Source organism: Etheostoma spectabile, chromosome 21 (genome assembly GCF_008692095.1).
Source record: "Etheostoma spectabile isolate EspeVRDwgs_2016 chromosome 21, UIUC_Espe_1.0, whole genome shotgun sequence".
Lineage (NCBI taxonomy): Eukaryota > Metazoa > Chordata > Actinopteri > Perciformes > Percidae > Etheostoma > Etheostoma spectabile.
Window position 1 is genome coordinate 14,002,040 of NC_045753.1, and position 27,519 is coordinate 14,029,558.

General features: G+C 37.3%; 3 protein-coding genes across 6 annotated transcripts in view; 1 reads left to right on the forward strand and 2 right to left on the reverse strand.

Annotated features, from left to right (window-relative positions):
- Positions 1-4,796, forward strand: part of LOC116671769 (NACHT, LRR and PYD domains-containing protein 12) — a 10,053-nt gene extending 5,257 nt beyond the window's left edge. The window contains exons 7-11 of the mRNA XM_032503245.1: positions 1,019-1,192; positions 1,780-1,953; positions 2,674-2,847; positions 3,240-3,413; positions 3,697-4,796. Of these exons, the coding sequence (XP_032359136.1) occupies positions 1,019-1,192; positions 1,780-1,953; positions 2,674-2,847; positions 3,240-3,413; positions 3,697-3,715 (715 nt within the window). The 3' untranslated portion in view covers positions 3,716-4,796. The remainder of the gene's footprint in view (positions 1-1,018; positions 1,193-1,779; positions 1,954-2,673; positions 2,848-3,239; positions 3,414-3,696) is intronic.
- A 1,617-nt stretch (positions 4,797-6,413) lies between these two features.
- On the reverse strand, positions 6,414-13,014 carry lrrc59 (leucine rich repeat containing 59). 2 transcript variants are annotated; one of them, XM_032503221.1, is made up of 8 exons: positions 12,797-13,014; positions 12,521-12,630; positions 12,268-12,327; positions 11,174-11,332; positions 10,724-10,828; positions 10,577-10,649; positions 10,029-10,220; positions 6,414-8,049 (listed from the first exon to the last, which is right to left on the reverse strand). In XM_032503221.1, exons 2-8 carry the CDS (start codon positions 12,620-12,622, stop codon positions 7,769-7,771), a joined length of 972 nt encoding a protein of 323 aa, XP_032359112.1. In that variant the 5' UTR covers positions 12,623-12,630; positions 12,797-13,014; the 3' UTR covers positions 6,414-7,768. The 2 variants fall into 2 exon arrangements, with proteins under 2 accessions (XP_032359112.1, XP_032359111.1); XM_032503220.1 differs by having other exon boundaries at positions 6,414-8,052.
- A 1,835-nt stretch (positions 13,015-14,849) lies between these two features.
- Positions 14,850-24,940, reverse strand: LOC116671737 (5-hydroxytryptamine receptor 3A). Of its 3 annotated transcripts, none has more exons than XM_032503194.1 (12): positions 24,858-24,940; positions 23,902-23,976; positions 23,241-23,276; positions 21,180-21,334; positions 19,614-19,658; positions 19,387-19,496; positions 18,107-18,207; positions 17,780-17,940; positions 16,514-16,724; positions 16,249-16,404; positions 16,014-16,099; positions 14,850-15,929 (listed from the first exon to the last, which is right to left on the reverse strand). In XM_032503194.1, exons 1-12 carry the CDS (start codon positions 24,895-24,897, stop codon positions 15,720-15,722), a joined length of 1,386 nt encoding a protein of 461 aa, XP_032359085.1. In that variant the 5' UTR covers positions 24,898-24,940; the 3' UTR covers positions 14,850-15,719. The 3 variants fall into 3 exon arrangements, with proteins under 3 accessions (XP_032359085.1, XP_032359084.1, XP_032359086.1); XM_032503193.1 differs by having other exon boundaries at positions 18,107-18,276; XM_032503195.1 differs by lacking the exons at positions 21,180-21,334; positions 23,241-23,276; positions 23,902-23,976; positions 24,858-24,940 and adding an exon at positions 20,746-20,888 and having other exon boundaries at positions 18,107-18,276.
- Between the last annotated feature and the right edge of the window lie 2,579 nt (positions 24,941-27,519).

Genomic DNA, 27,519 nt, shown 5'->3' on the forward strand with positions numbered 1-27,519 from the left:
CGTTTTTGACCTAATTATTTTGCACTGAAATTACACTCGTCTGTCGGCTCCAACAGCGCTGCATCAGCGCTCTGTGCATGTCCTCGCACAGAGCGGCTGAACATCGGAGCTCGGCTTCGCGGCTCAGACACTAATAGACTATTAATTTAAAGCTTTTACTCTTAAACACAAAAGGCACGTCTACTTTAATATATACTCCAAATTTAAACATATCTGTGGTCAAGCTCAGTGCCTCGATGTGTTGCACTAACTCTGAAACTTTCTCTATGGGTCCCTCACATTTTCCAGTTAGTCCATGCATGATGGTGTGGCGTGCTGGTGCTGTATATTAACAAGTTCTTAAAACCTCAGTCCTCCACAACAGCAATGGGCCTCATATCCTGAACAATAAAGTCGACAATTCATTCCGTGATATTATTTTTGCGTTTGGATGGTAGACGCTTAACATCCAGTGGGGTCTGGATGTGTCTGGGGAACGCTACTGTAGTTGCGGGTGGGTGCGCCGGTAGTTCTAAAACGATTATTACACTATGAAATGAAGTGCAACCTAACGCAGAAAAGTTAGCTTACTGTTTTTAGCCAATTTAGCTAAGCTTTTAGCTTTAGATTTTAACCAATCCAAATTTTGGTTGAGCCAGAACGGATTGACCAATAAATCGACTAGTCGGCTGGAAGATTACAGCCCTAATTTGTTCATACAATATTTTCATGTTTCTTGGACAAAATTTAGTTTGCAAACACAAACGACTCGTGTTTGTTAAAGAAACTTTAGAATCAGCAGCATGCTATAAAGCTGTGTTGACATGAATAGGTGTACGAATGTTGTGGTGACACTTGGATGATGTCTGTACAATGCGGACATTATGATAATTCACGGTAACACAATGACAAAGTCACTCCACTCATTTTAATGAAAAGCTAATTGGATAATTAGGACATAGTCATGTTAAGCTACACGTTAAAAAAAAATGTGATTATGAATGGATTTTTATCTACATTATTTTTTTTCTTTATTCAGGTTAAGTCATGGCAGTTTGTCAGACGCCGACCGTGCTTCTTTGGCCTCAGCTCTGAAGTCCAACCCCTCCCATCTGAGGCAGCTGGACCTGAGTCAAACCTACCTGGGAGATTCTGTTGCAAAGCTGCTCTTCGATCTTCTGGAGAATCCTCATTGTAGACTAAAGACTTTGGGGTCAGACAACATTTTTAACTTCTGTGCCAAGATTAATATGATTTTAAAGTTTTGGTGACACCTAACTGCTAATGGTTCAGTCCATTGACTGTGGCAGAGCAAAAGCCCCTTTCCAACCATGTAGTTACGGGAACGTAGTTATGGGAACAATCCACTTCTAAACAGTTCTACTAACTACTCTCCCCCAAAACCGTTTGCATTCACACTGGCCAAATGGCCATAGGAACTGACCTTTTGTTATTATAACACAGCCATCTAACCACCGCTATGCGGAAAAGGGAAAAACCCTGCCTGGAAGAAGGAGCTGAAAGAGTTACAGGAACTGTGGCCAGTGGAAATCAATAATCCCCAAATTGGTCCAGTTGGAACACAAGAAAAAAAAGTTCTAGGAACATTAAGTTCTAGGAACTGCAAAAATTCCTCTAGTTGGAAAGTGGCTAATGTTGAGCAACAAATTCCAAATCTAAACCTGCGTCCTTTTAGGTTCAGGTGTTTGGAGTTTCCATTTAACTAAACTAAAACTTCTACATTTTAAAACTATAATCTGTGCAAATTATTAAACATTAAATGATTTATTCTCTATTCAGATTGAGAGCCTGCAATTTGTCAGAGATCAGCTGTGCTTCTCTGGCCTCAGCTCTAAATATCAACCCCTCCCATCTGAGTGAATTGGACCTGAGTGAAAACGGCCTACATGATTCAGGAATGAAGCTGCTGTGTGGTTTTCTGGAGAGACCATACTGCAGACTGAAGACTCTGAGGTCAGACACCATTGTTTTACTTTTGTGCTTAATGCTGTATGGTGTAGTAGTATGACTACTTTAACCTTTTTTCCAACATTTTTCAAATGAAGTCCTCAAAAGAAACTTTGTCAGCATCTGTTTTATCTAAAAAAGATAGCCTTCTCTGTTTGTTCATATCACTTAAGTTTTATTGCCTCAAAATGGGACTGTCATGCAGACAAAATTACCAACACATAAATAATAAAAGATCGATACTTGGCTCCTGTGTATCGATACAGTATTGCCACTGAAAACATTGCGATACTACGCTGTATCAATTTTTTTTTTTCCACCCCTAATTATAAACTGAAATATTACATGTAATGTATACTGCCAAATAGAGATAGGTATCTCTCTGCCCTGTCAGACACTGCTCTCCCTCGCCTCTGCCTGCTCTGTGGACGGTGTGTGTGAGCCTGACCAACAAGCTTGTTACGTTACGTCCACAATCTCTTGTGGCGATTTATAAATTAGAAAAGACAGACTGATGATCCTTTGATTTTAGGACTCCACCATTCTTAAAATGATATTGTAGATGACGTTTCTTCATATTTTCCCCAAATTCATCATGAAATATTTGTTATCTTGGAAACTTTTGGATGTTGAGTCAACCAAACTTAGCGTTGGTTAAATGATTTCAAGCAGGAACATTGTATTACATAACATACATACAAGTTACATTACTGATTCTTTATTCAGATTGTGGAGCTGCCGTTTGTCAGCGATCAGCTGTTCTTTGCTGGCTTCAGCTCTGAAGTCCAACCCCTCCCATCTGAGGGAGCTGGAGCTCAGAAACAACGAGCTGAAGGATTCAGGAGTGAAGCTGCTGTGTGGTTTTCTGGAGAGTCCACACTGTAAACTGGAGACTCTGGGGTTGGTTTACTAACTTTGTTACTATTATACATGTATACAGTAAATAAAATTAATAATTAAACCTAATTATGCACATACATGATTTATATCAATAAATTTTTTCCTTTTTGTCATGTTTCTTGTACAAAATTTGGACTGTGGTCACAAAAGAAAAATTAAAACTAGAGAATGTCATGTTCTTTAATGTTCTCATCTGTGTGTAGTCCAGTTCCTTATGTATTTTCAACATTCATTGGGAGTTAATAAACTATACATTTGGATGATTTCTTTTGAAGGCTGACATTATTATGATACACAATGACCATGGCACTCAAATCTGTCCCTAATTTAAAAACCCTCAACACATATCAGTGGATTATTATTTATATTTATCTCTTAATGTATTTTTTTAGATTGAGTTCCTGCAGTTTGTTGGAGATCAGCTGTGCTTCTCTGGCGTCAGCTCTGAAGTCTAACCCCTCCCATCTGAGAGAGCTGGATTTGAGAGGAAACGCGCTGCAGGATTCAGGAGTTAAGCTGCTATGTGATCTGAAAAAGAGTTTGCACTGTAAACTGGAGACTCTGAGGTCAGTAGAGGGTTGGAGTCATTGCATTCACTGAAATTTGTACAGTCAACCGTTTTGATGTCCAATGTCTCTGCGGGTCTGTAAGCTTCAATCTCAGTCAATCTCCAAAATGTTAACATGAGACCATAAAGGAAACTACACAGCCGCTCCCCTTGTGGTGTAAACTGGACTGAAGTCCCTGCTGGTTTTTATACTGGATGTGGTGCATAACTGACTGACAGTTGATGAAGGGAGTCTTTGTAAACACTTATTTATCACTTCTGTTGTTTCCTTCTCTCATCAGATGGAAGTTTACTCACTAAAAGCGATCAGAAAGGTGGATGTTTTGAGAGGCTAAGCGGTGTCCTGATAATCCAGAGACGTGCAGCAGCCTCAGCTCTGACTGGGTCATGTTACTGGAATGACTTTTATTGCTGCGAACTGCTCTGAGATTAGCTCCACAGTCCACCATCAACATTGTCATCGTCATCATCATCGTCATCATCCGTGTGTGTTCTTCTAGATCTGTATCATCACTGTATCTGGACTGCTCTGCTGCTGCTCTGTCCTTCCACACAATCTCTGCAGACACACTAAGACTCTTCCACTCCTTCTGCTCCTTCTGCTCCACACTTATTCAAATCCTCCACCTGGACAAGAAGACAAAACCTGTAGAAAGTGTAAATTGAATCAAAGTTCACTGAAGTCTTAAAAACTATCAGCAGATTTGTGATAATATAATTGATTAAGAATAAGAAAAGGTCAGTTAAAAGTACAGAGTCCAAACATGTAGCATTGTTATTAGTGAAAGATTCTAATTCAATTTGTTTTTTTGTTTTGTTTTTACAAAAAATACCTGCAAAGTCTGTTAATAAATATCCAAGGCTTTGTCACTGTGAACAACCCCTTTTCATTTCCACATTGTCATTTGTAGTAACTATTGTTACTATAAACATTTTGATCAGAGTAGCTTTTAGTCATTAAGTATCTCTGGATTTTGAAAAAGCCATTGCAGTCTTAAAGCTGAACTTTTCTGTTAATATAAAATAAATCCGCAAAAAAATAATATAAAAATGTATTTTCTTAATGAAGTAGTCATAGTGTATTAGTGTAATGTCATGTACATGTTTATTAGGATTGTGTATTGGCAAGGACCTTGCGATTCAAATCAATGTAGATTCAATATGTAGCATGAAATCAATATTCATATGCTGTATGTATGTGACTGAAATACCTAGAGAATTGGTCAGAGTACCTTCTGATATTTGTGATATAATACCATGTGCACTATTTATGTGGTTTAGAACAAATTGTACTAACAAAACTGATAAAAGTTTACCATTTCTTTAATCTCGATTAAGCAAAAAGAATAAACTATTCCCAGCAACACACACACACAGAACGTCCACCACCATCTGTCGCTAGCAATGATGACGCAGTGAATAGTGACGATTATCTCCGACCAATCAGTAGTCTGCAGGTTTTCACGACACATTTTGGTATCGCCTCAGCTTGCTTGGAACCTCAATTGAGGTGGTACTAAAAAAAAGTACCTGTTAGCAGGTACCAGAGACTTTTTTCTAATGGAAAACCAAAAAAGGCGAGTCGAGTCAAGTCGAGGAGGCATCATGCAGTGGAAAAACACCATTATTTGCACATTTGGGCCTTGCAGCACAATGTAAATAATGTACACAGAATGGGACTAAAATGACTCAATTAGTTATTGACCAAAATAATTAATTTGTTTGCATTTCTTACTATGAGTGTAAAACAGTTTGAGTTGTATTAAATAATTATTATTTCTTTCCTAATATTGTGACTTCTTCACACAACTTGAATTGGCAGATATTTGCATTAAAATGTGTTTATCTTGTTTGTTAAATACCTTTTTTATGTATTAATTGATTGCACAATTTTCTCATTTTCTTTCTTGAGAAATTATTCACATAACATATAGGTTAGTTTTTCTATATCTGGTTTCTGACATAGGTGCTTTTCTGTGAGCCACTTAAAATAATAATTACATTATTTCCAAATCAACTTAAAATGCATGTGTCATGACTCTCAGATGGCAAAGCCAAAATCTCAGTCGCCAACTGAGGTTTCACAGAGGGAACACTCGCCCTTTGTTCCATCAGCTGGCAGCTCTGAACCTGGGGTGAACCGCTGTGCTCCTTCTTCATTAATTAACATGTATCTCTTTTTTTAATGCATACAAAATCAGTACTTTAAAAACAACCTTTGGACCAAGCCGGGCTAGCTGTTTTTTAGTCCTATTGCTAAGCTAAGAAGCTGATAACATGAGAGTAGATTTGATCTTCTCATCTAACTCCCGGTAAGAAAGTGAATGCGAGTATTTTCCTAATTGACAAATTATTCCTATTAGTATGCCATGGAGCTTCTGTCTGGCATCTATATTATCGCTGTCACTCTATCACCATCCTCATTAAGGCTGGTGGTCGGAAGTCAATGTTTTTGGGAACCGACCACATTGTAAACATGAACCAAGTAAATAAGACAATAATAAATATTAAAAAAAATCTAACCAAGCATTAAACTTAATTCTTGGTTAGATTTTCTTATTTATTATTGTCTTATTATTCATTAATAAGATATATCCTGATCATATTTAATATTTGGCTATTTTTAGTCTGTTTTCTTTTGGTTAAGTTATTGTAAATCATTTTGGCCCCAAATCCTAACAAAGTGTACTCAACACCATTGTTCTTCTGTAACAAAAACAGGCACAATTTTAAAGTATTTCTTTGCAGTGCATTGCCATTTATTAATGGACGAAGCTGTACAAAAACCACAGCAGAAAGGCAGCTTTTTGCATGACAGCAAATGAAAACAAGTTGACAAAAGTCACTAGAACCCTTTCATTTTTTTAGTTCACAGATTAGAAGATGAAACTCATTTCAACTCTTGGTCCTTATTCTACCAGATGATTTAGGAATTCTGAGCTACAGTGAAGTTAAAAATTGTAACCACCATAAAGGACCTTTTCACTGTTTTTACAAGCAAGCAACATCCCCTTATCAACAATGTATGCTTATATGCTATGCTTATATTACAGATAACCCTTTTGCAAATGTTGCTTTTTTTCTTTACAATTCGTACCTTCCATGCAGTCACTGGTTTCCATTTTGTCCGTGCAGTATTTAAATCAATTCTCTTGAAACTTGGTACAGGTGTGTAATCTGCCCATCACAGTGAACATCAAGTCTAGATATAATTTTTGGGGTTATGTTGCTTAAGTGAAGATTTGAGTTGTAATGACTTTTCAGACTGTAATGGAAATGAATGGAAATCAATGAATGTAGTCAAACCAAGTTTAATACTTCCAAAGGCCTAAAACACAACAGCATGATTTTCAAAATGCATATCTGTGACATAGACCAGATTACTAGCAAAATTGTTGGTGTTGTATTTCTAATACAGTTTGTGCACTGGGAAGGGTTTACATTAGAGCCTGACTGATACCGGATTTTTGAGGCCCATATGGCTAGAGAGAGAGAGAGAGAGAGAGAGAGAGAGAGAGAGAGAGAGAGAGAGAGAGAGAGAGAGAGATTTATTTTTTATTTTTTTTAAACATAAATTAGTGCTGAACTGATCAATCACTCGATCGACAGATAAATAATGAATATGTTTAAAATCGCTTAATGTTTACAAGGAGGGGGTAATTTGATCCCTGCTGGAAAAGCTATGCAGTGACACATTTGTTTAATGACCACAAACATATCTTTGGCAATTCTGCACTGTGTTGAGTTAGCTGACTTGTACGCCTCTTACTGTTGTCCGATATTATAAAAATCCACTCATATATCAGTTGGGCTCTAGTTTGCATACCAGACATTGTGTATTAGCTGCGTGATTGAGCTGGTTTGACTGATGTAAGACTATAAAGACAGAAGAGGCCACCGATGAGTGAGTATTACATTGTACCTCATGCACAGGTCCGACTGGCAATTATCATGGCATTGACACTCCAGTGAAGCACAGACAGGGCCACCTGACATGTCCCTGAAAATCTCTTAAATACACCCCACGCTCCATGTAATGCACTGAAACACAAACCCTTACTAAGTGCAAAACATGGCCCATTGAGACATTTAAGATGATTTTTTTTTTTACAGGCTGTTGTACAAAGACAGTACACAAGCAACAATAATTCCATAGGAATCTAAGATGATTTTAAAACATCTGTCCACCCCACTTTTTCCATTTGTACAAACTCTTCACTTCCCAGCACCACAAACAGGGTAAGTGGACGAAGGGCTGCTCATCTTAATGATATTCATGATTTCAGCATATATCTATATTAAAAAAATCCCAGTTGGAGTGGAAAACCCGCAGCTCTGGAAGTTGATGGTGACTTAGTTCTTAGACGTTTGCGTGGATTCAAGAAACTCCTTTGCTGCCGAAGACAGATTTTGCACAAGTTGTCTGACCACGCCCTCCTGCTCCTTGGCCCAGGACAGGCTGTCATCCACGAAGATGTTGACTGGCACACACGCGGGTTCTTTCTGCAGGTCGGTCAGGCGGCAGGTGGCAGCAACGCCGGCCAATCCTAGTAGTAGCAGGAGGAGGAGCTTGAACATCAGGCCGATGAGAGAACGTCGGGGTTTAGGCGCCAATTCCACAACAACCTTTTTATCTGCTGAGATGAAGCAAGAATGGGTGGTGTTAGAACAACCCCTCGAAGAAAATAACTATGCTTACTTTGCACTACCAAAGAATCAAATACATTAATTAGGAACACAAAAAAGGTCCTGGGATCATGGACACATAAACCCCGGATTTCTGAGAGTCAGCTGCCAAACACCAACTATATCCCTGCAAGAAATAACACAATTATTGTGTTTCTTACAAAATGCATCTTTTCTTACCTATGGTTTTCTAGGTTTGATTTTTCAACAACTACCTCACAACAATTTTAAACATACTATACTATGGTTTTTTTTCAACAAACTATACTAATGAATTTTGTATGACTTTTTTTTTCCAACATACAATATGACATTTTCTAAAAACAAAATTACGGTATACTATAATATGACCCTTTTTCTCCACATACTATATGCTACGCCTTTTTTTCCCCTCGATATATTATACTTAGACTGTTTTCAACATATTTTTCCATGACTTTTAAGACTTTTTTTTTTTGACATACTGTAATATTACTTTTTCGACAGACTATACTATGACCTTTTTCAAGAAAATAAAATATGACCTATTTTTTTCAACGTAATCTATACACTGACTTTTTCGTGACGTTTTTTCCCCAAAATACTATACTATGACTTTGTTTTTTTCTCAACATACTATACTTTGACTTTTTAAGACTTTTTTCAACATACTATACTACGTTTTTCAACATGACTTTATTTTGACATGACATACTATGACTTTTTCATGAGTTTTTTCAACATACTATACGATGACATTTTTTTACACTTTACTATGAAATTTTCATGACTATACTGAGACTTTTTTCAATGTATTATGAGTTTTTTTCGACAAACTGACCTTTTGACTTTTTTTAAAATACTATATTATGATTTTTTGCGATTTCTTTCAACATAGTATATTATGACCTTTTAAAACATGTCCCTATGATGAACATTACCACCAGTCACATAGTGGCAGGATCAATCACTCTGCAATAATGCTGTAACAATAATCCACTGTACCTGTATTTTTTTTTAAACATGTACACATCACCGTCAAATATGAATAAAGGCACACTGGGCACTGTGTATACGGTCATATCTACCTTATTCATCATGTATATAAAGCAACAGTTTAATCTAAAATCACTAAAAAGGTCATAGTATAGTATGTCGAAAAAAAGCTATAGTGTAAAAAAAACTGAGAAAAAAGTCATAGAATAGTTACTATACTACGACTTTTTGTGATATATATATAGTATGTCAGAAAAAGTTCTTTAAAAAAAAAATCATAGAATAGCATGTCCAAAAAACTCATAAAAAGTAATTGTATAGAATGTATTAAGTCATAGTATAGTATTAAAAAAAAATGTCATATTGTAAGTCATAAAAAGACATAGTTTAGTATGTGAAAAAATAATAAGTCACAGTATTCTGTATAAGTTATAAAAACATCATAAGTCGTAAAAATGTAACAGTATTTTGAAAAAATCCTAAAAGTCATAGTATTGCATGTGGAAAAAACAAATTATAAAGCGGTCAGTGTAGTTTGTCATGAAGCAGCATAAAAAGTATAGTATGTGGAAAAGGACAAAACATCATTGTATAGTCAATCATAAAAAAGTATCTACAATAATATAGTTTTTACATAAAAGGTAATTAAAAAGGCAGAGTAAATAGTATGTTGTAAAAACATAGCATAGCATAGTATTTAAAAAAAAGTCATAAAAAGTCAAGTATAGTATGACAAAAAAAATCATAAAACGTCATAAAAAAATAGCCTGTTTTATATTTTGCAGCGGTACAAACGCTGCTGCTAAAATTTATCAGAATCATTAATATCCTGTGCTACTTAGAAATTCAACATCTCAAAAAGCCTCTCATTGATTGAATTAGGTGTAAGTGGAACTTTAACTTGGTAAAAGAAAAACATGAAATATCCCTTTCAGAGGTGCATCATCCAGACCTGCTGCCTGTCCGTTCTTTTTCTTCTTTTCCTCGCTCTTCTTCTTCTGTTGTTCCCGTGCAGCTGCGGCCGCCATCTGAGCGTTGTACTCTCTCCTCCTCTTCTCCTTCTCCTCCGCCTTCTCCTGTTTACGAGCCTCCTTGTCTCTGGCCTCCCGCTCCCTCTGCTTCATCTCCCTCTTCCTCTCCAGCTCTGATAAAGAAGGGAAGAAAAATGTGTTTTGAGGAGATGTAGACAGACTGATCAGCATCACATTTGTTCATAACATCAAATGATGGATTGATACTTTTAGTTAAGTAGAGGATCTGGATACTTCTTACAGAAATTTGATATGATACTTGAGTTTCAGCTACAGTATTTTGATATTTAAATCGGGAACTGCTGTATCTGACCAAAGAGTAAGAAAGCAAGACTACAAATCTGACCAGACATTCAATGCCAGTTTTCAGTACTGTACCAAACAAGCATTGAGGGTCATAATCTGGCTCTATTGATCACATTGCAGTTGATCTGCTGAAATTAATTTGAGGCTTAAGATTTCCTGATACCTTTTTCCCTCAAAAGGCGTTTCTCTCGTGCACGATCTACCTCATCCTGAAGACCATTCATGTGCTGCAGAACCTGGAAGAAAATGGGTTTTAGTTTTAGATACTAAAGGCTGCTTAGTTGATCTTTTGTCAATCTTTCTCTCTCACTTTGAAGGCACACTGTTTGCACTGCTTCTCATCCAGACAGTCTCCTGCTGCCTTGGCCAGGTCAGCCTCCAGAGGGTTATCCTTCAGATCCAACCACTTCAGACTCTGAGAGAACACGAACACACGAACACACACACGAACACACACACACACACAAATATGGTCAGAGATCAAAACAAAGCAAGAGTCTGCGCCCCTATACATTTCTTACAACAGACACAAGTGAAGAGTACTGAAATATCAGTGAAGGTTAGCACTTGCAGAGAGTTTGATGAGAAGATTGATACCACTCTTATGTCTGTATGTTAAATATAAAGCTACAGCTATCTGCCGGGTTAGCATCAAGACTGTAAACAGTTAAACTTACTGCAAGTGTTAGCCTAAAATTTAAAACAGCAGTATCAATCTTGACTGGAAGAAAGTCAATAAGCGTATAGAAATGAAACCCACCTTGAGCTGAGAGAAGCTGACAGGCAGGACAGTCAGTTTGTTGTTGTACAGGTCCAGATGTTGAAGGTTGACCAGGTTACCCACGTCTTCAGGCAGACAGGTCAGTTGGTTCTTACTCAGATCCACCTTCACTAGGTGGGTAAGGTTGCAGAACTCTGGCTACAAGAAGTAAACAAACCCAAAGAAACAAGAACTCAAATTCTAATATTTATACTTGGTTAGTGACAGTGGCAACGCTGAAAAATCTGCAGGTAAAGATTAAGGTTAGCAAGATAAGTGCTCTAAGGAGGGTTAAGAACCAAGTAAATACAGGACATTAGCATTACCCTGTAATCCCAGAGTTTGCTGAGGTAAGAAGATGTCAGAGACCGATTCCTTTATTAACCCTTACCTTATTTAGGCTAAACCCCCTAACTTTAGTGTAATAAATGACAGAATAGTGAACACATTCATTTTGCAAGAATTAAAACCATACCTAACAACCTGTATATTTGTAATTGCTTTATATTGAACATAAGAAAAAAAGCCAGGACAACAAAACAAAACCTACATTTATTTTTCTAATTTAAAAACTGCCTCTAGCCCTAATCCCTTAAAAAAAAATCTATTTATTAAGTGCCATCATGATTTGGCACATTTAACCTTTAAAAATCCACAATAGAAAATGTCACTTCTGTTGTGAAATTTTGATTTAAAATAAGAACACTTTTCAAAATTAAAATTAAAACTTCATTTAAGGCAGTAGTTTCCAATCTAGAGCCCCCTGGGTCACAAGATACCTACTGTATAAAGTGGTTATGAAAATAATTAAAAGGGAAAAAGCTTTGTCTGTTTAGTTGTGTTTCCTCTGGCCTCTAAAGATCCTTAACATTAAACAATCAGAGAGGATATTATCTCTCTATGGTTGAACAGTTTACAACTCATGTCCACCCTAACTATGTATGTGTATATGTATATACATAGTTGTATCTGTAAATAGTAGTCCAATGTTTTTTTAGCGGAATGTCTACCTAGCTATTTCAGTGTACTTTGACAGCAACAAAAGAGCTCACATTTACTGGTTTTAGAGTAGAATGAGTGCTTTTTGTACTTACCGGAAGGGAGGTAATGTTGTTGCAAGACAAGTCCACGAAAGTTGCTTTGGTGAATAAAGCCTGTTGGGATAAACCATAACATGGGTCAATTTAATTTTAGCAGTAAGTGTAGGCCTACATAATAACCATTTCTAACATGCAACCACAGCATGGTAGCCTTATGTTTAACGTCACAGCACATACCTATAATGCAATGAATATTCATTAATTTAACATTTTCATACACAAACAGAGACGAGTAACGTTAGCTCACCAGCTCTCTGACTGGCACCTCGGTGAGGTTACACAGACTCAGGTCCACTTCATTACCACTGATTTTATCCTTCAGGTTCAACACTTTGCTGTTTTTACTCATTCTGGAGTCTGTGGTAAGGTCAGCAAGAATGCACTGGAGCGTTATTGTGGAAACCAAACACTGACACGAAGACATTTTGAACACACCATTTTAACAGCTTGTAACGTTACTGAAGATACTTTTGACTAACAGAAAGCAGGAATCCCCCATCCAACGTTTACACGGTTTGCTCACCTGTTACGAAAGCGGTGACAAAACTGTGTTGAAGTGAGACAAACGAATGAAATAAAAATGAGTGGGTTTTTTTATAAATGCGAAGAAAGTTAGTTGAAATGCTCAGAGACGCTGGAAAGTCAGTGTTTTTGGAAGCACTGAGTGCCACAAATGAAAATCCACGTCACTGAATGAAAGACAGCGCCGCGAAGACGTTGAAGCGAACAGCGCCACGCGCAGCCCCGGAGGACACCAACACACCCACCGGACTTAAAGAGGCCCTGTTGGGCTTTTTGGTTGTTTTTTTTACTGTCTTTTGGAGTGTTACATATTCATTTTTTTGTGCAGGATTTAGAGAGGCCCTGCTTTTTAGTTGTTGTTTTTTACCACCTTTTGTACAGGTAATGGATGGATAATATAAAGAGAAATTATTGAATTAATTAATTATCATATTAAAAGAATTCAAAAATTACATACACGGCTTTGTATCATTAATCGTACATATAATTGATAATAAATAATTGTAGTTTTAGCATTGTGTATATTTTGGATTTTTACTTTATTTATAATTTCTAGCTTACATCAGTTTACACTCTTTCCTCTTTTTGCTGCTGCACAACAATTTCGTAATGTTCTACTAAGTCCTGTTTTTTTTCTTATATCTGATCACAGTTTAGTCCTCATTTTGAGATAGGTCTGGCAATGCGAGACTAGACAGATTATTTTTACAAAATAAAATATGGGAAGAATGTGGTATAAGCATAATACGTGATCAAAAAATTAAGAAAATAAAATGTACAGTAATGGGCATGAATAGCCTACACTAGATACTGTGTACAGTATTAGCAGTTTGAACAGGATTTGGTATATACGCATACATAATTTTTACTTTTTTTCCTCCCAGCTGGTCTGGAACTCTATCCTCTATTTTTCTCCCCCCCCCCCCCCCCCCCCCCCCCCATTGTGCTTTGGTCTATGTTATAGTAGCAATGTATACATGCTACTATTTTCTTTTTTCTTGTCTGTCTGTCCTAATGTTGTTTTAAATACCATGTGATGTGATTTCTGCTGCAACATAATTTTACAATAAACATGAACGAACGTATACATATACATATACTGTTTGTATAACATATATACTGTATATATATATACTGTATATACACAAAGTTAACAAACAAAAGAAAAATCATAGTCAATTACTACCCTTTGCCTTCAAACCAGCATCAATTCTCATCTACTGTGTGGAGAAGTCTGGCCGAAAGTGGTCTTCACGGAAGAGTTGCAGCCAAAAAGCCGTACCTCCGACATGGAAACAAGGCCAAGAAACTCAACTATTCACAAAAACATAGTTGGAGGTACGGCTTTTTGGCTGCAACTCTTCCACGAAGACCACTTCTGGCCAGACGGACTGTACGGACAGTAGATGGGTGTACCTGGGTCCCACCAAATTTTGATGTGATTTAGATTTTTCTTTTGTTAGCTCACTTTGCATTTTGTAAATTGACAAAAATAGATAATCATTATTTATGAAAGCATTTTTAGTTTACGCATTTCTTTGACATTTGCATAAGACTTTCACACCTGCCTAAGACTTTTCACAGTTCTGTATATATATTATAATACATACCGGTCAAAGTTTGGGGTCACTTACAAATTTCTATTCCACTCATATAGACATAATACCAGCTGATTGAGTGGGTGGCTGATCTTTAATGCAATTTCTACATTAGCATGATCGAAACCATTCCTCCAATCATCCAAAGGCCATTTGTTTACTAATCTGATATCATTTTAAAAACTAACTGAAAAACATTGGAGAACCCTTTTGCAATTATGTGAGCACATAATTAAACGGAAAACTGCTGCCCTGGTTAAAAAACAATGCAACTGATCTCAGCTGGTATTCTGTCTATATGGAGTGCAATGGAAATGTATAAGTGACCCCAAACTTCTGACCGGTAGTGTATATATATATATATATATATATACATACATACAGAGGTAATTGTTTTAGTTGTAGTTGTTTGTCACAGAGTCTGACACTGTACTACTATATTCTATAATGACCAGTGTAGAAAGCACATATCAGGACTGTTTAATTATGAATACATAAAGCAGAGTGATGCAGCTGTGAAAGAACACCACAGAAAGAGCCCAATAATAACTGATACGATAACTGAACCCATGTAAAACACATTTAGCTCCAGAATATTATAGATGTGTTTCAAATTGTCAAAGAAACACTGGACCAGTTTTAAACATCGACGTCACTACGCAGCCTTTTAAAAATGTCGTATTGACTTCTTTGGCTCTGGAGAAGCCAAGTCAAAGACTACTCAAATTACTGCACATTTTCAAAAGAAAGCATGCTTTACATACTAAAGGACCTTCTGCATTATTTTTGGGATGTTTGTATTAGTCATGTTAGCGCATTGGTTTAAAGGAATGTACAGTTTTTTGGTGAAAAGAGCTTAGATGGGAATCCTGCAGGAACCAAACAAAGCTGTGATTGCATATTTAGAATTGTACACACTTTAATATGTTTTGGGGTGGATTATAAAAATTGCCCATATAAAGATAAGGAAAACATGATTTTGCGCTGCATGCTTCATAACTAAAAGTGTACATTTTATTACATAGCAACAACATAAATCTACCCCTTGAATGCAGATTAGTGTATTAGAACATGACAACATGTGTGTTTGATGTGAACCACTGTGTGTGAAACATGCAAGTGGCAGCCGCAATACCACTGAAAAATTAAATACTACCTGAACAATGAAGTACACCTTTGATCATTAGCTTTGTTCATGCAGAAGAAGGTTGTGGTTTGTGACACCAAAGTTGGAGCAGATACTTTTTTTCAGCAGCTTCACCTCTGCCCAAATTAACCTGCAGCATAACTTGTTGTTGGTTATCTGAATTATTAGCACTTATTATCTTACCAATTGAAAAACAAACAGAGTAAAAACACACTGGCAGTTATGACATAGAAAATAAAGAAAACTTTGTTGATTGTTTTAGACACTCTGGTCCAGTAGTCAGGCTTCCTCTCTTCCTCCCTGTTGCTAAGGAGCAGAGTCAGAGTTTTCACTGCCTCACTTAGCTCATCTGAAGCATGGGACTTCTCCGCCAGATGGCTGCTGCTACCCTGAAAAAATAGAAAGGAATTACTTTAATTATTTGGGTGAAAACGTTTTTTTTTGAGAACTTTTTTTTTATTTTTTATCCTAACCTCTTTGGCCACCGGCAGCAGTCCAGATGGCGTTTCACCAGGAGACATATCACAGATATGACAGAAGTGAGTCAATTTCTTAACCTCTAAAAAAGTTACATTAGACACAATGGTTAATGCATATTTAAACGATTAAAGGCTTAGTTTTACACGTGCCTGTTTCAGATAATTCTAAGGTTCTGTCTTTTATCATAATTATGTCTACAAACTCCATATTTGTTGTAGTAAATCTCACCTCTACAACAGTTTTGGAAGCTGACTTTGCCCTGTTTGTCCCCGCAGTCCTTACTTAGGCTTTGGTCTTTAGAGTCTTTTTCCATTAAATGCATCACCAAAATTGTCTCCATAAGGCTTAGCATCATCAGTCCAAACATCCCAATGCAGTAGACCGCTTTGGGTTGAATGCAGCATCATTAATGTGGACAAATAATCAAGTATTGACTCAGTTTATGTGCTGTTCCAGTGCAGTTTGATAAAGACAAAACTCTGAGCTTCTTTACCTATAAGAGGAATCTTGTCTGACGACGAAGGCAGAATATCATTGAGAATAAGCTGCATCACAGTGACAGCAAGCAGCACAGTGACCTTGAAGCCAAGCTTCTCCCCCCCGCTGTCCGAGATCAGGAATGAGGCCAAATCCAGAAATAAGAATAGCAGGATGGGTACCAAGAAGTTAATCACGTAAAGCGCAGACCGCCTCTTCATGGTGATCTGTGAAATGAAATGGGTCAGGTGGTTGATCTATGCATTGTACAAAGGCTTAACTAAAGCAACAATAGGTATTATAGGTGTGTAGTACACAACAACTGTAACAACAAGGTAATCTGTCCCAACCTGCCCAGCCTATAGTGGTGCGAGAAGCACTCAGGTCGTTGTAATAAGAAAGAAAAGAAATTGAAAAAAAATTATACACTCGGATTTTTGCTCAAGAAAATGTGGTAGCAAAATGTACTTCAGTTCCCAAAGTAAAATTACACTTTCAGAAGAAGAGCAGAGTCCCTGGAAACCATGTGTATTTAGAAATTGTCATGTTTTTAGATCAATTCAAGTAAGAAAGGAAGGAAAGAACAAAAAAGAGAAAACCAAGGATCTGTATATATTTATTTTTTGCGACTTGAAATGTATTGAATTACGACACTTTTGATAAAAAATAAGTACTTTTAAAAAAATAATAAATTTAAAAAAAATTGATGAGAGATGGGGTTGGTGCCAAAGTTCTTGTAGTACCAAAGTGATATAGACGGGCTCACCACTACACACAGCATCGGCTCTGCAACTTAACCCCTAGACAGGAGCGGATTATTCTCCGGAAATGTTCAGGGCGAGATGAGCTGAGCAAGTGTGAGGAGTGCTGCTATGCGACTGAGTTTTGGTTTTGCCCGGATAGGGTGCCACCTGAATCAAAACTTATGTACTCTTCTATTTATCTATCGCTCGCTCCCCCAGCCCCCCTTTTTATCTTAGCAATCATTTCATGATTTACCTATTTTCTCTATTTCCCCATGCAACATTTCCAATTTCAAACAGTCTGTGTTCCAGAGAGCTACTGCTTTGTGACAACTATGGTTTTAGCTTGGCCAAAATCAAATCTGAAAAATATAGCAGTCATATATATTTTGTGACATTTTTGACAGAACAATGCTCCCCTCTCTAATGCAGTGAGTTCCAGTAAAGTACGTATATTTACTAAAGACACCCAGGGGTGGAAATTAAAACAGAATGTTTTCTTTCAACCTTTCTGTGTGTTTGTTTCCAGAAATACTTACAGTGTAAACCAACATGCTTTGGGTCACGCCAAAATTGTCAACAGTTTTTTCGTCGATTTTCATGTCAATAAACAGCCACTCGGACTGGGTCCGCATCATCTCCTTAGACAACTTTGTGTTCCTCGAGGATTCAGTTTCCGGTATAAGCATTATTTGCCTGTCTGATGTGGGAGATACAAACAAAACTGTTAGGTTTCCTTGCAGGTATGTGAGTTCACATGACAATAAAATTGAAGTCATTACAACACACACATTAATTCAAACTCATACAGACATGAGAACACATTAACAATGTACAGGACTTTATGAAACAGGTTACTGGCTCACCAGAGTGTATGATAGACTTGAAAGAGAGGGTACATTTCTGAAAGTCAAAGGGAAATCTGTAAACCTCCATCGTGCAGGTGCTGACCACCAACATGTCATCCCTGCGAAAGACCATACCATTCCACATAATGTTGACATATGGACTCGGATGGGCCTTGTCCTTTTCTGTCCTGTATATGAACAAACACATAAATGCTTTTACACGAATTTTACGTTGTGTGCTATCTATAGTACCATACAACGTAACTTCATGTAAAATACACTGAAAAGTATGCAATGAACTACCCACCGTACCATATGACTGCAATATCTCTGGCCAATACTAGCCGGGGACATTAGTTGCATGTCATAACGGAAAAAGTCCTAATGTTTCCCATTGTTTCTTTAAAAATAGAAAACACTATCCACACGTGATAGCGTCACCTGTATGCTTGGTCCAAAATTTGTACAACCAGTGCAGTGGACCCATAATTCATGCCTGTTGGGAACAGGCAGACTGTTGTGAATATGTTACATTCTGTTCTGTAAAAACTCTAAACATTTATAAATTTAATAAATAAATTGTAACACTTGTTTTCCTGCCTGAAGAATTATCTGCGTGAACCCACCTTGAACCAATCCTTCTTTCCTGCGGAGCCTCTTTCTTTTTTATCTACTCTCACTTCATCTAAGTGAATGGAGCAATTGTTAATGAAATATATTGTGTGTCTCGGTAAATCTTTAAAACACTGTGAACTGAACCCTATTTTGTGTCCCTTTGTTCTCCGAGACCCCTAACTGAACTGCTTTCCGTATCAACTCACAGAGGTCAAGCTAGATAATAGGATATGAACCACAAAACAATCGGGATCAGAATGTTGATGAGCTTTACCAGTGGCTCACTAATCTACGTTACGATCATCTTATTTGTGTCCCCTTCCAAAATTGCTCTTCAGAAATTTTTATGTATATTGTCCCCCCCAACTGTTTGATTAGATTTACGCCCATGATTACAACAAGGAGAAGAAGTAGACCAGCTATATGTCTCATTACAATCGCCATGTCATGAAAAGGAGCCAAACTATGTGTGGGACTTTTACTTAGTAATCTATTCTAGATTGTAATTGTAAATGTAAATTTCATTGTAAATAAACAACAACAAAAAAGTTTTGGCATCTAAATGTTCCAGTTTTTGTGTCATTTCTGAACAGTAACGTGATGTTCTATCACCAGTTAGTGTTGCGGCCAAATCTGAATTTTTACATGTGAGTGTAAGAGCATCAACATACATTCAAACTTACATCTCTTCAATAGTTAGATCTGGCTTCCACACTTTTTCAGCAGGAAGATACATGTCCCATATATCACAGAATTGAGTTGGATTCCAAGAAAGATTGTCATCCATCCAAGTCTACAGAGAAAAATAAGGAGCAAAATGCATTACCACAAATAAATTAGTTTCCTTAACAGAGTGAGAGGTGGGAATGAAGTCAATCAAAATGTGTTTTCCTCCTTAGAGAGAACTCACCACATCAATCCAAATGTAAGAAACAAATTGCTGGTCCTTCTCATTCTGTAAAAACATAAATGTGTGAAAATCTTTCCAGCTGAACATCTTTAAACTGCCATCAATATGAGCACAAATTCTGTGTTAATACATGTTTCTTAACATTTGTACACATCAGAGTTCATATGACACCGTTTTTAACAGGTACACAGATCAGTCAAATACTGTGAGTTAACAAAAAGCACTCTAGTTAACATGCGTCAAATTTAACCTGGAAAGCACTCAGAGTGCACAAACATTCACCAAGGCTGCACAAAATATATCAAGTTTTTTCTTATTTGTTACAAGGCCTCATACATAGAATGAGGTGGAAAAGAGTAAAACTGGAAAGAACAGCATCAACCGCATGGCCCATGTTCCATACAGACTCTACATATGAACAACCCCAGCCATCTGAAATACCTCTGGAAGTTAATGAAAGTGGGATGGGGAAATTAATCATATCTATTACATGGCAAAGAGTGGGAGGGATGCCAGTCTTTAGAATGTGGAAGTAAAGCTTTTCTTTGGTGTGTTTTTGCCTCTTAGCATTTTTGCAGAGCAACAACTTTGTTGACAGAGCTGTGCTGAAAACAGGAGTATGTGGTTTCTCAAGATGCATGCACATCTCGCACCAGATACAAACGGCCAAGACCAAGAGAGACCTGTATGTGGGTTTTCTTTGATCCTGCTAATGCCTTTGGGTCAGTGCCCCACAAGACTGGCTCTGTGGACGGCTTTCAACTTCTTCCAAGTCCAAGAGGTCATCACAAACCTGGTCAGAGCTTACTTTCATGATCTCCAATTCTGAGTAACTCAGAACAAAAGACAACACCACCTCATGCCATCACCTTGAGGTAGGGATAATGGTGGTGTGTGCCATTTCTTCCCTGGTGTTCACTATGGCAATGGAGCTCATCATCCGAGCATCACAATGGGTAGTCGGTTAGGAAAGCTTGATGAGGGCACAGATCGACAACACAACCACAATAACAACAATGAAAGCATGCACTAAATACCTGCTGGAAAAACTCCAGGAAAACATAAAATGGGCACGAATAGACGTTAAACACAAAAAATCCAACAGTAGGTCCATTGTTAAATGCCATCTCACCAAAAGGTTCCACATCAACGTTGAGACAATACCAACTGTCCTGCAGAAGCCTAACAAAAGCCTCACATGATGGTACAACAACCTCAAAGACACTGAGCAGGTGGGACAATGCCAACAGGATACAATATGTGGCATAAAGCAAATTAATATTGACAGTCACAGAATCTTGAAGAAGAGGAGTCGCTCAACCCTAGCCGTTGGGAAGAAATGGTCTCTGGCCACAGCAGTATTGGATTCAAAAATCGGCCTTCCGACACCGCAATATAGTGTTAAATCAAATCACTTGTTCCTTTGCCCATGGATTAATTTTCAAGGAGATGCAATTTGATTTTATGATGTCCTGTTACTTCACAGACAAACGGAGAATTGGAACCAATATAACCTTCTCAACAGGAAATAATTATTGTAATTAATAATTATAAGCAACCACTTACCACATCTAGAATCGCATAGAGTAGCAAATCCAGTTTAACTTTTGTGGGTGATTTAACACCACCAGGCAGAGTCATGAAGTTCTCATTTTCTTTTAAGTTCAAGTGATTTAAAACATCCCGATAAGTGCAGTTACCCTTGGAAGACTCCCCATTTACTGCAAAAAAACATCAAGACACACAATATGAGAGTTTTTTCTTAAAATGAAAAGAAATCAGGAAATGTTTTACTCTCAACTCGTCCTTTAAATAAGGACTCAAAGATCCACCGTGTAACGTGTTTAGTGGTTCATTTTCAAAATCTGTGTTGCTTGTTCACAAACTTGACCTTTTTCATGAATATTCAAAGCCGCCATAAATTCCAACTATTCCTATTGGCTTGAAATTTTTCTAAGAGGGCAAACATGGTTATTATTATACCTGGTTGTTACTGTTACTATGTTAGCATTGTCACTCTGAACATGTTAGCATGATGATGTTAGCATTTAGCTCAAAGCGCCGATGGGCTTGAGTTGAACTCATAGACCTGTTAGCATGGCTGAAGACTGTCTTGTTTTTCAGTCATTTAATGTTACCAGCCCACAAATATCTGCAGTATTATCATAGAATGTTTATGCTGTTTGAGTAATTTGCCTATTATACATTGTTGAGTTATAAAAAGTTGAACAATGTTTTGAAAAAAATGTGTTTCTTTTTATGTGTACACTGCAGTAAGATTGATTCACTACTGATGCCAAATTAGCATTCCACTGCTTAACATCAAGCCAGCTTTCTTAAAGTTGTTGATCAGGTCAAATCTGGCATTTATTATATAGAAAGAAGCCTTTTGCTTTAACAGGCGGAAACCTTCTGTCTCCAACCCCTGATGTCTTAGACTAGGCCAAGATAATGGAAGGTGGATTCCTGTATTTTTGTGAGAGTTTCTCATTTACATAATAGAACCTTTTGATCTGTGACCGAAAACGACCCCAAAGGGGCAGAGTTTAGAGCCATGTCCTTCCTTGTGGACAGCAAAGAAGCCAACAAGACATTGCCGTCGCCATGCCAATGGCAGACCTATGAGAATAGGTTTAAATACACCAGGTGAAAAGGAACCACCCCCAGGTGCAGGAAATATAATTCTGAAATTTACAATGATTCGTGGCTGATCAATATGTCTCTGAAGAGGGAACATCGTGCAGTCCGCTGTCAGCTGCAGTGTTATTATGTTTTGTGTCTTATTGGCTTTGTCATATCATCTTCATCATGCGGTTTCATTAAACCCCTTGTTAATTCTCCATTGGAACTTGAGCCTCTCTCCTTCCTCATCAAATCAAAGAACACAAGTGAGATTTTCTAACAACGTCCATGATAATGTAGAGTGATTGTGGTCACAGAAAGGCCATTAAGAGATGGGCCTTGGGTGCATGTGGACCAGCTCTTCTCAGCCATAAAAGGATTTCTAAATGTGACCGTTTTTTACAGTACGCCTACACTAAATAGGCTCTCCATTTGAGATCCATCTGCTACATGGCACAAGATGCATGTGGATAAAATCATGACCAGCAACACTCTGTTCCTGAAAGCCTGATTCAGTTGCAGTTGCACATGTGGTTCATTTGCAAAATCAGACATCTGTTTTTATTCATTTACTAACTCATATTTTTGTGGCCCATCCCTGGGAGATAAATCCAATTAGTGTAGGATTGTTTTGATGAGAGCTCTAAAATAAAAAATGTAATGTCAAAGTGTTGGTTTGTTAAATTTTAAAGAAGCTGTTTTTACAAATGTGTATACACTGGTATTAGAACAATAGGAACAATTGCATTGAGACAAACAACAGTTTTATTTTGTTTTCTTCCAATAATATAAAAGTAATGTCTGCCTTTCTGTGTGATGTTGATCATATATTTAATTTACATTTGCTGTTTACACCAATAACATGTTTTACTCATACGGTATTACTAAACACAAAAACCGCCACGCCTAACATCTAAAAAGGGTCTTATATTTCAAGACTTAATAGCTTAAAAATTATTATATACAAAATTACTGTGTGCTTGTGTAGTATTTGTTTGTACATACCTTCTGGTTGCTCTGTGTAACTGGAGGTACTTCCACCTGACAAAAAAGAGAATACAAGTATTACCCTTGAACTGCAGCAGTTGAAAGTGTTTTTAACTGTTAGCAAAATCTATCTAAGAACACAATTTTGAAATAGTATCAGTCTTATTTTTTGACATTCTAAAATGTGATTAAAAAATGATATGGTCAATAAACCAAATTTACTGAATGAACATTTTCTCACTTTGCTTTGGAGAGTTTTAACTAGTTTTGAGAAATCTGTAATAAAGGCTAAAGGTGTATACATTGTCATATAAGCATACGCATAGAAATGAAATTGGTCCCCTGCATTTAACCAGTGCTGTACAACGGAGCAGCGCAGGCACTTGATGAACAACTCTAGTTCTATTCCTTTTGCCAGTCCCTTTTTGGCCAGGGGGCACTGACAGTAGCACTAACCTTACATACCGTGCATGTTTTTGGTGGAGGAAGGAAAAAAGCACGCCAGAGAAAACCCACATGAACACAGGAGAACATGCAAACTTCACACAGAAAAGCCCTGCCCAGATCGGGGATTGAACCCATGTACTCAGCAGAAGTACTGTAGTATGTAGGTATATTGTATGTATGTAAATTCAATAATGTATGTTATTGTTATGTTATGTTTGTATTTTGTACATACTTTCCTCAAAGCTGAACATCTGTTGATCGCCAGGAAGCTCTGGTTGCTCTGTGTAATTGGAGGTTGTTCTTCCACCTGACAGAAATTAAATTACAGGTCTTATCCTGATTGCAAAATGTTAGTTTTGGTGGGTGTAAACTGGTTTGAAGAAATCCATCAACAAGAATTTTGCCTCTACCCTAAAACAGTGGAGGTGAATGGGATTTTGTTTGTGGATCTCACAGCCCTGTAAAATGGCAATTTAAAATGTCAACGGCAACATATCTTTCCAGGAACAGTGTCCCTGTTACCCTGAATTATCCACATACCCCATTGAACAGTTTTAAATACAGGCATTGCCTTTAGAAGGATTCTTTGTAGTTTCATGTCTTTTTTTGCTGTATCTCAAAAAAACTCCATTCACCTCCATTGTATTGGGGTGGAAACAGAAATTTCACACAGACAAAACTCATACTATCTGCACAGTGAAGGGTTGTTAATAATTATATGTTGTTACATGAACTGAACCATTAGCATTCATATTGCTTTTTTTCTTTTAAAATTCTGATGACACTGTTAAAATACAATTATGTTGTTTTAATTAAACTAACAAGCAGCAGGATTGATCCTATGGGCAGAAATATGTTTGTTTAGCTGAACAGAATTTAAATCACACCATTTGAATTTGTATTGTTTAATTTGACTAATGCATTGGAAATCTGAATCTTAATAGCATTATTTGAAATTGAATTTATGAGTGTTTATTACCTTGCTAACCTTTCAAATTATGCTATTACACTTTTTCAGTTTTTATTCCAATTATTCAAGCTGTATAATTCAAAGTTAAATCATTCAAATTCATGAGAATATTTCATCAAGTGAAATATTTCTGGCCACATGATCTAGAGATAATATTTTAGCCCCCTGCAGCACATTTCTCCCACCTGCATGCATCGTACTGAATTGTTCCGGCTTACCTGTGACGTGGAGCAGAAAGATGAAAGCTGCCAGCATCATTGTAAGAGGTCTGCACAGTTAATGAGCACCACGGTCCTCTGTGTTGTCTGGAAAGGTTTAAAGCAATATTAACATTGCTGCCTTGTACTGGAAAAGGGATGGGCAAATTTGACAACCAACACTTTATTTTTTTTGCATGCCTAATGCAGCCAAGCTTCCAGGAAAACCCCACCCCCTCGACACTTTGCCCTCTGTGGGTAGATCAATTTGGTTCTCAAACCAACAAACAGTATACGTCCCGCATCCACTTTTGTTGCTGTTTAGTTTCTAAAGTTAGTTCAATGCGGAGCTGCGACTGAAAGGCAAGAAACTACAATTTAGATTTATTTACAATAAATGTACAAATAATCTCAGGTGCCCCAAGTATTTCCATTCCCACAGTTCGTTTTTTTTTTCCTTTTACCAAAAACCATTGTGTTTCTCACAATCAGTACATTACATTTTCTTTAAGATGGCCTTTGTTTGACAGGAAAGCTGAAGACATGAAAGGGGAGAGAGAGGGGAAGGACATGCAGCAAAGGGCAGCAGGACGGAGTCGATCCCCATCTCACTGCGTCAAGGCGTAAACCTCTATAAACCTCTGAGCTATGTGCCCACAATTTTGATACAGTCGGTAAGTTAAAGGAGCCACTGGTTCTATAATTCTCCTTTTGGGGACACTCTTCCAGATAAAATGTGTTTTTAGGTCAATAGTTTTATTTATGACAGCTCTATATGATACCCATGAGCCTGAGCCACTGTTGCGGAAGCCATTGGCCAAATTTGAATCCTTTGTATTTGTCAAAATTTGAAAAAGGAAAGGGTAAGAGTCCACAGCCATTTTAGCGTCTCTCTGATCTTGTGTTTAGGCAGCTTTGAGCTAAATGCTAATGTCAGCTTGCTACCATGCGCACAATGACTGGTATTTACTAAGCCTGGTCCAAACTGCTAAGTTGGTCTTTGTCTACTATACCTGCTAATTGATGGACTGGAGGAGGAATACAGAGCGCTGGTGAACAAGTGGTGTGGCCTGGTAAGAATCATCTGCTGCTGAATGTGAAGAAGACCAGAGAGATGGGTATTGACTTCAGGAGGAGGGGAACAATACAGCAGTCCCCCGTGTGCATTGTGGTCAGAGATGTGGACATGGTTGAGGAGGACAGATACTTGGGTTTCAACATCAATGAGAGACTGAACTGGAAGATCAAACAAGCACAGCGGTACACAAGAAGGGGATGAGCAGACTGTTTCCTGAGGAAAGTGTGCAGCAGAACGTTGGAGATGTTCGATGTCTCTGCCATCTGCTGGGGAAGCAACATCAGAGCCAGCGACACAAACAGATTGAGCAAACTGTCAATGGGTGCAAACAGGAAACGTTTGAATCTGTGGTGGAGAGGAAGTCCCCGAATAAACTGTGCCTCTCAAACTGTGTGAATAATTCACAGCTGTGAGTGTCAGAGCTGAGAGTGTAACACACTCATTACTTCACCTCAAACATGCTTGCTCATTGTTTAGGCCTACTTCATATTTAATGTTACATGGTTTATTTTTGTGTCTGTGTAGATTGCATGTTTTTTTCTACACTTGTATGTTCATGTACCATAATTTCATTCATCTGAGTAGATTTGTTGAGTGGGTGTTCTTGGTAGTCCTTATTTTATTTTATATTATTTATTGTTAGTATTTACTGCATGTGTGTGACCTTGTAACTAGCTGCTGTAACATAGTAATTTCACAATTTGGTATTAATAAAGTGCATCCATCTATCTATCTATCTATCTATCTATCATCTATGTATCTATCTATCATCTATGTATGTATGTACTGTATGTATGCATGTATGTAGTATGTATGTATCTATACATCTATATATCTATGTATGTATGTACTGTATGTATGTATGTATGTAGTATGTATGTATCTATACATCTATATATCTATGTATGTATGTACTGTATGTATGTACTGTATGTATGTACTGTATGTGTGTATCTATCTAGCTAGCCACATTGTTTTAAAGATTATTTTCTCTTTATCAAAGTGACAATGGAAATGGGGGGGTGACACACAGCAAAGGGCCGCAGGTCTGATTTGAACCTACAAACAATGTATTTTATGTCTTTGTGATTTATTGTGATCATTTTGTTGTAATGCATTTATTTATTTGGCCAGTGAAGCCTTTTCACTATCTGTGATAAGTGATATATATATGTGGACTTTACTTGCTTACTTATTGACCACAACACATATATGTTGCACTTTTTCTCCATCACTTTGGCACAATCGTCAAATGACTACTAAACTTTGTCAAAACATGTGATTATTTACATGAACATTAGGTCAGTTGTTCACATGACTCTAGTCATTTATCATTACTTTTGCATAAAATGCACTGAGTATGTCTCAAAAAGGTTTGCATTAATTTGCCCACATTACTCTCAAATGTAATTATACATGCTGGTTGTGTAAATCCCTTCATTCAAAACAGAGAAACTGACCACCACAATGACGTGTCACATATTTTGTTAGATTCATAATTGTTATGTGGTATTGTTGTAAAATTTGTCAAATGGATAGAGCCAGGCATGATGGGGAACAATGTTGTGATGGGGGCGGAAGGAGGACCCAAACGCAGTGTAGCAG

What these genes read in the sequence shown, in the direction of transcription:
- lrrc59 (XM_032503220.1), bottom strand. Translation starts at nt 12,622, where the DNA reads ATGAGTAAAAACAGCAAAGTGTTGAACCTGAAGGATAAAATCAGTGGT. An exon ending in AGGTGCCAGTCAGAGAGCTG is followed by an intron (nt 12,328 to 12,520) that starts GTGAGCTAACGT and finishes TTATCCCAACAG; the next exon opens with GCTTTATTCACCAAAGCAAC. An exon ending in TCAGCTTCTCTCAGCTCAAG is followed by an intron (nt 10,829 to 11,173) that starts GTGGGTTTCATT and finishes GTGTTCTCTCAG; the next exon opens with AGTCTGAAGTGGTTGGATCT.
- LOC116671737 (XM_032503193.1), bottom strand. Translation starts at nt 24,897, where the DNA reads ATGATGCTGGCAGCTTTCATCTTTCTGCTCCACGTCACAG. An exon ending in CTTTCTGCTCCACGTCACAG is followed by an intron (nt 23,977 to 24,857) that starts GTAAGCCGGAAC and finishes AATTTCTGTCAG; the next exon opens with GTGGAAGAACAACCTCCAAT. An exon ending in AAAGCATGTTGGTTTACACT is followed by an intron (nt 16,725 to 17,779) that starts GTAAGTATTTCT and finishes TTCATTTCACAG; the next exon opens with ATCACCATGAAGAGGCGGTC.